General features: G+C 44.9%; 1 protein-coding gene across 2 annotated transcripts in view; it reads right to left on the reverse strand.

The window, feature by feature from the left end:
- MYLK (myosin light chain kinase) overlaps positions 1-12,207 on the reverse strand; it is a 294,654-nt gene that overhangs the window by 196,632 nt on the left and 85,815 nt on the right. Inside the window, exon 1 of one of the 2 annotated variants that reach the window (XM_042956720.1) lies at positions 759-776. The exons of the other annotated variant lie outside the window; for it this stretch is intronic. Coding sequence (XP_042812654.1) covers positions 759-761 — 3 coding nt within the window. The 5' untranslated portion in view covers positions 762-776. Of the gene's footprint in view, positions 1-758; positions 777-12,207 lie in introns of those variants that run through there. 2 annotated transcript variants of the gene reach the window in all.

Genomic DNA, 12,207 nt, shown 5'->3' on the forward strand with positions numbered 1-12,207 from the left:
AGGTGTCAGCTCAACTGTCTCTCAGTGGGGAGGAGAGAGCCTCTCTCTCTGCCAACCCTCTCTCAGGAACAGGGACACTCACATGCAGGGGGAAAGCCCTTCCCCACATCAGCTACCAGGGAAGGAAGTGCAAGGCAACAGGAAGATCAACAGGCCACCACCAAGTATTAGCTGGGGGACCTCGAGGACATAAGGTCTGGAATCCTATTGAAGAGGCCAGATTAGCAAAAGACAATAGAACCACAGGGACTAGGAAAGTGGGGTTGGAAACAAAATAGCTAGTGAGGCAATGGCCTGTTCACAGGCCCTAAAACCCTTCATGGCTTTCCACTCCTGGACCCAACAATCTACACCCTGTGTGGGACACTCCGCCGACACAAAAGCAGCAGTTTCTCAGCATCAGCCTAGAGGGGAACATGGCCCCAACATCTGCTGGGTGTTAAATGTTCTCTGCCCCACAGGAACAAGATTGGCACAGGACTCTGAAGAGAAGTATGCTCTCTGCCTCCCTGCAAACACCCATTCTAGTTGTTAGAGCATTTTCTTCTAAGCACCTCAGGTAAGCTTCTATCCAGTGGGCACAGCCACCAACCAGCTAGGCCTCTCCAGCCATGGCTGATTAGGCCCAAAACAGAGCTTGCTGCGTGCTTATCCATACCAAATATAGCCACTCAGTTACGAGTGCACTTCTAATTACTAACCTCCATTTCTCATAGTTATAGAACATTTAACAAACTGCTGTCATCTGGAGCTCTTACCATTAACGTGTAATGCAGAGAATCAGTTTTTGCTCTTAGCCTGGTGTTTCAGCATTACCCGGTGTGCCGTGTCACTTTTCTTGGAGAAAGCAGTCCCTAGGACTTCCCAGAGCCCAGGACCTGATGTGGGGAGATTCAAGACATGAGATACTCAAGAACCCTTGCCATCAACTTTGCTCTGCCTCACAGCTATCGGTCAGGGCTGGGTGCTACCTCTCTAATGGCTTGTCCCTCTTGGTTTCTGGGCCCAAGTGAAAAATCGGACTTTTCTTTTAATGGGATCTGCTCCCTGTGGCATAGATAAAATGAAACGAGAGAAAGATCAGCGCCGTCTTGTTTACACCAGTTTCAGTTTAAGTCTTCACAATGGTACTTTCTCCCCCACGGAAAGGTCAGGTTCTCCCACCAGGCCACTCCAGGGAGCTGGGATTTGGCATGAACACCTGCTTGCTCAGGGGTCCTCTCTTAGCTGACCTCGGAAGGTTCCTGTCAAGTATATATATCCTGGCCTCCAAAGCAAACCTCTCTCTCTCAAGTGAGGCCATGTTTTTCTTTCCCCTTATGTCTTAACCGGAGAGTTAAAATAGTATTCATGTGCTAAAAGGTAACTTCGGGCTTAAGTCCAAAAACAGTCAAAGGGAGCTTGTCCCCACACTCACCACTTGTATTCCTCAACCAAACAGCAGGACAAAAGATTCACAAAAGGCCCAGCTATTTCTTCACTTAGGCAATCCCCAAAGCATTTATCTGTTTGTTCATGTACAAAGTGAGGGCATCTGTCTGGCTCCTCTGTGGTCTGGAACACCTCTGGGCTGAGACTGTCTGTAAGAGATGCTGCCTAAAGAAGGTCCTTTGCCTCTTCTGTTGCAGGCAGGCATCTTGGGGCACTCAGGGTCACACTAGTTCTCCTGTGGGCACAGGGGAGGAGGCCTCCTCCACAACCCAACCCCATTTTTCCTGCAACCCAAACCTAGGCTTGGCTTCCAGGCTGAATCGCAGCTGGTCAGCTTGGTGCTCTGCACAGCAACGGGCTTCCCCATAAGCCTGCCTTGACAGAGGCAACAGAACAGAGGGTAGACACCAAGAGGTAAACAGAGCCCACCCCAGGCCAAGCCCCGATCTGCTTAAAGTTATCATCTTCTGCCATTTGAACTTATTTCTGCACTAGCCATACATGAGCTTTTCTATTAAAACTCAAGAACTTCTCTGAGGAGAAATGCTCCCAGGTACACAAACAGGGGAAGGCTCGGCTGGCAAATTATCTACTTGTACTGCTTCTGCTCACTGAAAATTTTAATAGTCATGCACCAGATCTGTGGGATGGGTGAAGAAGGAATCAAGGAGAGAGGAGTTCCTGGCCAGAGGGAAATACAAATTCCAGCTACAGGTGGGGAAGCTTGGGAATAACCACCCTGATTAGCCTTCAACTAAACAGGAAGTGGGGCAGTATTCAAATGTTACACCTGGGCCACCTCTCCATCGGGCTGGGCCCACTTCAGCATCAGGGAATCTTAATCCATTCACTCTTAAGTGCTTGAGGTGACCAGCAGAACAATTATCATCAACCTAGAGTGGCCTTCTCCTTTCTTTTCAACATCTAAGGTGACCATGTGACAGATTATCCAAACCAGGACTCTTTTGACAATGAAAAGGGATCCTATTAATCCTTTTGCCGGGACTGTCTAGGGGAACCAGGATGAATGTGTGGCCACTCCCATCCTTCCACAGTCTTCCTAGTCTACATGTGAGACGTGACTTCACAGACGTCTTCCTTGGCCACATTCACCCTATTCATGCTTCACCTGCCTTCAGTTCAGGAAACGGTTATGTTATTTCACACACTGGGTTATATTTGAACATGTTCTCATATTGTCCTTCCCCCTCTTCTAGACAGTGTCTTGATTGCTGACTCCCTGCATGAACTTTGAACTCACTCCAGTCCCCCTCTTCCAGACTCTTTTGTCATTGTTCATAAACAGTATCTGCTAAAGTCTAGTTGTGGAAAGGGTTACAGATGACTTTTTTCCTGATGCAAATACTATTTTTTATGTACATTTCTCCTGGTTTTTTTTCTATATATGTGCCTTTCAAATCAAAATTATATTCATATAGGGGCACCTGGGTGGCTCAGTCAGTTAAGCGTCCGACTTCGGCTCAGGTCATGATCTCATGGCCCATGAGTTCAAGCCCCGCATCAGGATTTGTGCTGACAGCTTGGAGCCTGAAGCCTGTTTCAGATTCTCTCTCTCTCTCTCTCTCTCTGTCTGCCCTCCCCCACTCACACTCTGTCTCTGAGAAATGAATAAACCTTAAAAAAATTTTTTTTAATTATATTTATATAGTATCAATGCCTTCATTTTCATACTTTTCTTCAGGCTAAGCCACAAACTTTTTCCTGGTTATGGAACACTCTTTGTAAGTCTCATTTTTAATGACTTTGCAATATTCTGCCAAGTGGATGAACCATAATTTACTCAGTCGTGCCCCTGTTATTTACCATTTAGGTTGCTTCCAATTTCACTAAAAAGAGATGACCTCACAAGTCACAGTTTCATGCATATAACTTTTCCTTCAGTCTAGATTATTTCCCCAAGATATATTTTAAGAATTTCAATTACCGAGTCAAAGTGCATGAAATTTTTATGGCTTTTGCATCTGGGTCCTCTTGATTCATGTCAGCCTACTACCTGGGCTGGCTCATGGCCCCCTAAATATTTTTCTCTCCTTCTTCAGCTCCAGTTTGAGCTTGAGCTCCTTGATCTAGTGCCAGGCCTTAAGCAAGGGCCAGGTCTAGGGATTCCTGCACAGTTTGGAGGGATGTGCGCTTAGATATCCAACCAAGTTAGGCAAGGCTTGGGAAGTGAGGCAAGTGTTGAGCAAGACGGGAAAGGATCCAACTGGAAGGAGTCATGAAGTTCAAGACCACTGTTGTTATCAAGCAAAACCTAAAGGCCTTCCGCCCTCTCCTATACAATGTTGCCAGTACAGGTAGTTCTGGAATGGCATGGGCAGTCTTTTCCATGCAGCTGAGTCCTACTCTAATCTCAAAGTCCCACTGCTCTGAGGCCTAGATCTAGCAGGATCTATAACATGGGGTCACAGGCACCTATCCAGGACCAAGTTCCCACGAATCTGTGAAAATATGAAAACAAGGATGGTGCATGGTTTTGCATACACTCAATGTATATAGTTTAACAGGCCATCCTTCAATCTAATTACCTTTTTGGTAATTAAAATATTCTCTCATTCATTTGTAAAAATGTCCACAGCTTTGTTTAATTGGTAGTTTGTTCATCACTTTTTTAAATGTTTACTTATTTTTGAGAGAGAGAGACAGACACAGAGCATAAGTGGGGGAGGGGCAGAGAGAGAGGGAGACACAAAATCTGAAGCAGGCTCCAGGCTCTGAGCTGCTAGTGCAGAGCCTGACGTGGGGCTCAAACTCACAGACCAAGAGATCATGACCTGAGCAGAAGTCAGATACTTAACCGACCCTGGAAACAGCAGTGAATGCCACAAAGGCACTGTTGGCAAAAGCACCCGACAGCTTTTCTGACTGTAATGTAAGGTCCTGACGTTAAGCTTTTGGTTACTGAGGCATCCACTTCAAAGACATCCATCTCAAACAAGCACACCGCCAGCTACATGCTAGATGAAGAGCCAAGTCGCCCCACCCTCCAAGTTCGCTTTTTAGAGAGCTGTGGTTGACTTAAACCACTGGTCCTTTGACCTTTCCCTTCCCACACTTTAATTCCCACTCTTAGGTTTTAAATTTACCAATAAAGAGTGATCCTGGGAGACCCTAGGCCCCCACCTTTGGCCCCAGAAAAGCAGAACCCCAAGACAGCTCTCGCTCTCTCCCCATGACCTCGCTGTGTGGCCCCAGGCATGCCATGTACCCTCTAGGACTCATACATAAGTAATAACCCCTGTCTTTTCCAAGTTCCCTGATGCTTGTTGCTAAGGTCTTATCTTGTAATAAGGACCACAAGGTCTGGTCCAGCCACAATGCTGGCTCTGGTCAGGGAAATGTCTGTGAGGGCTCACCACAAGCAGTGTGGGCCCAGGTAAGTGCTACCAGGCATTTCTGCTGATGGCGGCACCAGGGATAAGCTGACAGAAAATATGGCCCCTGCTTAGCAGAGCTCAGGCTCTGTCTGGCCACAGTGCCTGAGAGGTTGTGGGGGGAGGGTGGGAATCACGTCCGTAGATCTTTGCATCTCCATGGCAGAGTGGCCCGCACACTCAGTTCTCATGAAACATTTGCTGAGGACAGGGTTTTAGAAAGACAGGAACACTTCCTGGAGGGTTAGTGGGGACACTGGTTTCGTGCACAGCGGAGGGTCTGGAGGCAGTTAGTGGTGCGGGGTGCGGGGGAGGGGCGGTGAAGTCAGCCAGCTGCCTGGCTTCCAACCCTAGCCCTGCTGCAGGATCTTCAGCCAATTCTTGAATCTCTGTGTCCTCACTTGTACAATGGAGAGGATGGTAATAGTACTTGCCTCAAGAGGCTGTGAGGACTGGAGCCCTCAGCGAGTGCTTGGCATCCAGCAGCCCTCAATAAATGTGACCTGGGGAGATCCGGAAGATGGTGGCGTAGGAGGACGCGGGGCTCACAGCGCGTCCTGCCGATCACTTAGATTCCACCTACACCTGCCTAAAGAACCCAGAAAACCGCCAGAGGATTAGCAGAAGGGAGTCTCCGGAGTCAAGCGCAGACCAGAGGCCCACGGAAGAGGGTAGGAAGGGCGGCGAGGCGGTGCGCGCTCCACGGACTGGCGGGAGGGAGCCGGGGCGGAGGGGCGGCTCCCCGGCCAAGCAGAGCCCCCGAGTCTGGCTGGCAAAAGCGGAGGGGCCGGACAGACTGTGCTCCGACAGCAAGCGCGACTTAGCGTCTGGGAGGTCATAAGTTAACAGCTCTGCTCGGAAAGCGGGAAGGCTGGAGGACAAAGGGAGGGAGAGCTGCTGAGCCCCCGGACGGCAGAGCTCAGCTTGGCGGGGAACAAAGGCGCTCGCCAGCGCCATCTCCCCCGCCCATCCCCCAGCCAAAATCCCAAAGGGAACCAGTTCCTGCCAGGGAACTTGCTCGCTCCGCGCAAACACCCAACTCTGTGCTTCTGCGGAGCCAAACCTCCGGCAGCGGATCTGACTCCCTCCCGCTGCCACAGGGCCCCTCCTGAAGTGGATCACCTAAGGAGAAGCGAGCTAAGCCTGCCCCTCCAGCCCCCGTGCACCTTGCCTACCCACCCCAGCTAATACGCCAGATCCCCAGCAACACAAGCCTGGCAGTGTGCAAGTAGCCCAGACGGGCCACGCCACCCCACAGTGAATCCCGCCCCTAGGAGAGGGGAAGAGAAGGCACACACCAGTCTGACTGTGGCCCCAGCAGTGGGCTGGGGGCAGACATCGGGTCGGACTGCGGCCCCGCCCACTAACTCCAGTTATACACCACAGCACAGGGGAAGTGCACTGCAGGTCCTCACCACGCCAGGGACTCTCCAAAATGACCAAACGGAAGAATTCCCCTCAGAAGAATCTCCAGGAAATAACAACAGCTAATGAACTGATCAAAAAGGATTTAAATAATATAACAGAAAGTGAATTTAGAATAATAGTCATAAAATTAATCGCTGGGCTTGAAAACAGTATACAGGACAGCAGAGAATCTCTTGCCACAAAGATCGAGGGACTAAGGAACAGTCACGAGGAGTTGAAAAACGCTTTAAACGAATTGCAAAACAAAATGGAATCCACGATGGCTCGGCTTGAAGAGGCAGAGGAGAGAATAGGTGAACTAGAAGATAAAGTTATGGAGAAAGAGGAAGCTGAAAGAAAGAGAGATAAAAAAATCCAGGAGTATGAGGGGAAAATTAGAGAACTAAGTGATACACTAAAAAAAAATAATATACGCATAATTGGTATCCCAGAGGAGGAAGAGAGAGGGAAGGGTGCTGAAGGGGTACTTGAACAAATTATAGCTGAGAACTTCCCTGAACTGGGGAAGGAAAAAGGCATTGAAATCCAAGAGGCACAGAGAACTCCCTTCAGACGTAACTTGAATCGATCTTCTGCACGACATATCATAGTGAAACTGGCAAAATACAAGGATAAAGAGAAAATTCTGAAAGCAGCAAGGGATAAACGTGCCCTCACATATAAAGGGAGACCTATAAGACTCGTGACTGATCTCTCCTTTGAAACTTGGCAGGCCAGAAAGGCTTGGCACGATATCTACAGTGTGCTAAACAGAAAAAATATGCAGCCGAGAATCCTTTATCCAGCAAGTCTGTCATTTAGAATACAAGGAGAGATAAAGGTCTTCCCAAACAAACAAAAACTGAAGGAATTTGTCACCACGAAACCAGCCCTACAAGAGATCCTAAGGGGGATCCTGTGAGACAAAGTACCAGAGACATCACTACAAGCATAAAACATACAGACATCACAATGACTCTAAACCCATATCTTTCTATAATAACACTGAATGTAAATGGATTAAATGCGCCAACCAAAAGACATAGGGTATCAGAATGGATAAAAAAACAAGACCCATCTATTTGCTGTCTACAAGAGATTCATTTTAGATCTGAGGACACCTTTAGATTGAGAGTGAGGGGATGGAGAACTATTTATCATGCTCCTGGAAGCCAAAAGAAAGCTGGAGTAGCCATACTTATATCAGACAAACTAGACTTTAAATTAAAGGCTGTAACAAGAGATGAAGAAGGGCATTATATAATAATCACAGGGTCTATCCACCAGGAAGAGCTAACTATTATAAATGTCTATGCGCCAAATACCCGAGCCCCCAGATATATAAAACAATTACTCATAAACATAAGCAACCTTATTGATAAGAATGTGGTCATTGCAGGGGACTTTAACACCCCACTTACAGAAATGGATAGATCATCTAGACACACAGTCAATAAAGAAACAAGGGCCCTGAATGATACATTGGATCAGATGGACTTGACAGATATATTTAGAACTCTGCATCCCAAAGCAACAGAATATACTTTCTTCTCGAGTGCACATGGAACATTCTCCAAGATAGATCACATACTGGGTCACAAAACAGCCCTTCATAAGTTTACAAGAATTGAAATCATACCATGCATACTTTCAGACCACAATGCTATGAAGCTTGAAATCAACCACAGGAAAAAGTCTGGAAAACCTCCAAAAGCATGGAGGTTAAAGAACACCCTACTAACGAATGAGTGGGTCAACCAGGCAATTAGAGAAGAAATTAAAACATATATGGAAACAAACGAAAATGAAAATACAACAATCCAAACGCTTTGGGACGCAGCGAAGGCAGTCCTGAGAGGAAAATACATTGCAATCCAGGCCTATCTCAAGAAACAAGAAAAATCCCAAATACAAAACCTAACAGCACACCTAAAGGAAATAGAAGCAGAACAGCAAAGGCAGCCTAAACCCAGCAGAAGAAGAGAAATAATAAAGATCAGAGCAGAAATAAACAATATAGAATCTAAAAAAACGGTAGAGCAGATCAACGAAACCAAGAGTTGGTTTTTTGAAAAAATAAACAAAATTGACAAACCTCTAGCCAGGCTTCTCAAAAAGAAAAGGGAGATGACCCAAATAGATAAAATCATGAATGAAAATGGAATGATTACAACCAATCCCTCAGAGATACAAACAATTATCAGGGAATACTATGAAAAATTATATGCCAGCAAATTGGACAACCTGGAAGAAATGGACAAATTTCTAAACACCCACACTCTTCCAAAACTCAATCAGGAGGAAATAGAAAGCTTGAACAGACCCATAACCAGCGAAGAAATTGAATCGGTTATCAAAAATCTCCCAACAAATAAGAGTCCAGGACCAGATGGCTTCCCAGGGGAGTTCTACCAGACACTTAAAGCAGAGATAATACCTATCCTTCTCAAGCTATTCCAAGAAATAGAAAGGGAAGGAAAACTTCCAGACTCATTCTATGAAGCCAGTATTACTTTGATTCCTAAACCAGACAGAGACCCAGTAAAAAAAGAGAACTACAGGCCAATATCCCTGATGAATATGGATGCAAAAATTCTCAATAAGATACTAGCAAATCGAATTCAACAGCATATAAAAAGAATTATTCACCATGATCAAGTGGGATTCATTCCTGGGATGCAGGGCTGGTTCAACATTCGCAAATCGATCAACGTGATACATCACATTAACAAAAAAAAAGAGAAGAACCATATGATCCTGTCAATCGATGCAGAAAAGGCCTTTGACAAAATCCAGCACCCTTTCTTAATAAAAACCCTGGAGAAAGTCGGGATAGAAGGAACATACTTAAAGATCATAAAGGCCATTTATGAAAAGCCCACAGCTAACATCATCCTCAACGGGGAAAAACTGAGAGCTTTTTCCCTGAGATCAGGAACACGACAGGGATGCCCACTGTCACCGCTGCTGTTTAATATAGTGCTGGAAGTTCTAGCATCAGCAATCAGACAACAAAAGGAAATCAAAGGCATCAAAATTGGCAAAGATGAAGTCAAGCTTTCGCTTTTTGCAGATGACATGATATTATACATGGAAAATCCGATAGACTCCACCAAAAGTCTGCTAGAACTGATACATGAATTCAGCAAAGTTGCAGGATACAAAATCAACGTGCAGAAATCAGTTGCATTCTTATACACTAACAATGAAGCAACAGAAAGACAAATGAAGAAACTGATCCCATTCACAATTGCACCAAGAAGCATAAAATACCTAGGAATAAATCTAACCAAAGATGTAAAAGATCTGTATGCTGAAAACTATAGAAAGCTTATGCAGGTAATTGAAGAAGATATAAAGAAATGGAAAGACATTCCCTGCTCATGGATTGGAAGAATAAATATTGTCAAAATGTCAATACTACCCAAAGCTATCTACACATTCAATGCAATCCCAATCAAAATTGCACCAGCATTCTTCTCGAAACTAGAACAAGCAATCCTAAAATTCATATGGAACCACAAAAGGCCCCGAATAGCCAAAGTAATTTTGAAGAAGAAGACCAAAGCAGGAGGCATCACAATCCCAGACTTTAGCCTCTACTACAAAGCTGTCATCATCAAGACAGCATGGTATTGGCATAAAAACAGACACATAGACCAATGGAATAGAATAGAAACCCCAGAACTAGACCCACAAACGTATGGCCAACTCATCTTTGACAAAGCAGGAAAGAACATCCAATGGAAAAAAGACAGTCTCTTTAACAAATGGTGCTGGGAGAACTGGACAGCAACATGCAGAAGGTTGAAACTAGACCACTTTCTCACACCATTCACAAAAATAAACTCAAAATGGATAAAGGACCTGAATGTGAGACAGGAAACCATCAAAACCTTAGAGGAGAAAGCAGGAAAAGACCTCTCTGACCTCAGCCGTAGCAATCTCTTACTCGGCACATCCCCAAAGGCAAGGGAATTAAAAGCAAAAGTGAATTACTGGGACCTTATGAAGATAAAAAGCTTCTGCACAGCAAAGGAAACAACCAACAAAACTAAAAGGCAACCAACGGAATGGGAAAAGATATTTGCAAATGACACATCGGACAAAGGGCTAGTATCCAAAATCTATAAAGAGCTCATCAAACTCCACACCAGAAAAACAAATAACCCAGTGAAGAAATGGGCAGAAAACATGAATAGACACTTCTCTAAAGAAGACATCCGGATGGCCAACAGGCACATGAAAAGATCTTCAACGTCGCTCCTTATCAGGGAAATACAAATCAAAACCACACTCAGATACCACCTCACGCCAGTCAGAGTGGCCAAAATGAAGAAATCAGGAGACTATAGATGCTGGAGAGGATGTGGAGAAACAGGAACCCTCTTGCACTGTTGGTGGGAATGCAAATTGGTGCAGCCGCTCTGGAAAGCAGTGTGGAGGTTCCTCAGAAAATTAAAAATAGACCTACCCTATGACCCAGCAATAGCACTGCTAGGAATTTATCCAAGGGATACAGGAGTACTGATGCATAGGGGCACCTGTACCCCAATGTTTATAGCGGCACTCTCAACAATAGCCAAATTATGGAAAGAGCCTAAATGTCCATCAACTGATGAATGGATAAAGAAATTGTGGTTTATATACACAATGGAATACTACGTGGCAATGAGAAAAAATGAAATATGGCCTTTTGTAGCAACATGGATGGAACTGGAGAGTGTGATGCTAAGTGAAATAAGCCATACAGAGAAAGACAGATACCATATGGTTTCACTCTTATGTGGATCCTGAGAAACATAACAGAAACCCATGGGGGAGGGGAAGGAAAAAAAAAAAAAAAAAAAGAGGTTAGAGTGGGAGAGAGCCAAAGCATTAGAGACTGTTAAAAACTGAGAACAAACTGAGGGTTGATGGGGGGTGGGAGGGAGGGCAGGGTGGGTGATGGGTATTGAGGAGGGCACCTTTTGGGATGAGCACTGGGTGTTGTATGGAAACCAATTTGACAGTAAATTTCATATATTAAAAAATAAAAAAATAAAAAAAAAAAGATAAAAAAAAATAAAATAAAAAAAATAAATGTGACCTGGTTGTAGCAGTAAGAGTAGCATCAACCAGGTGCTAAGTAAACCAGCTGAGTGTGTTACCATGAAGTCAGATGGAAAGGTCACAGCCCAGAGAACCAAACTGAAACCAAAGATGCATCTGACTGGCCAGAGAAGTTAAGGATATAACAGGGAAAATTAAATTTGTACATGAAGGAAGAAGAAGAAGAAAAAAAAAAAAAACGAGCCACACTTTCCCTTCCTTCTCCATGGATGTCAATGATAGGAAGCAATGAAATTGCGTTGATGTCAATAATAGAAACACGATGAAATGCTCCCGCCAAACCCAGCTTTCTCCAATGATAGGCGCATGCCAAAACCTAACCACAAATGGCCGAGATGAGTTGGGGGAAGCAGAATTGGGATACACAGTTCAGGGACTTTCCTGAAGTATGGACATTCCACAGACAGATAATTTCCGGTGCCACAGAAAGCTCTGGAATTTAAGAAGTCTGAGGGAGGGTGGGGTGGACTGGAAAGCAGAACATTGGCCACAACCAGCAGAAGGACAAAGGCCCGCGTTTGCAGAGGCTGCTCCTAGCTCTGTGACTGAAATGGAATGCTGTACAAATTTAATATCAGTGATGCAGATAAAATAATGTCAGCAGACTGGATAATTAAAGAATTTTGGCTCACTTCATCACCCTCTCACTTTCTGGAGGGAGGTTAAGAGGAAGAGGAGATGGGTCCAATAAACCAAGAATTCCTCTGAGTTATGAGTATATTTTTAGTTACTCCTGACATCTGGGATAGCAGAGACATTATTTCAGGATCAAATCCTGATCATGCCCTTTACACTGGGCTAAACATCACTCTCAAAAACCCTTTGATGAAAATGTAATTATTTTAAAGATATGCACAGGCTAATT

The sequence above is a fragment of the Panthera tigris genome, chromosome C2, assembly GCF_018350195.1.
Source record: "Panthera tigris isolate Pti1 chromosome C2, P.tigris_Pti1_mat1.1, whole genome shotgun sequence".
NCBI lineage: Eukaryota > Metazoa > Chordata > Mammalia > Carnivora > Felidae > Panthera > Panthera tigris.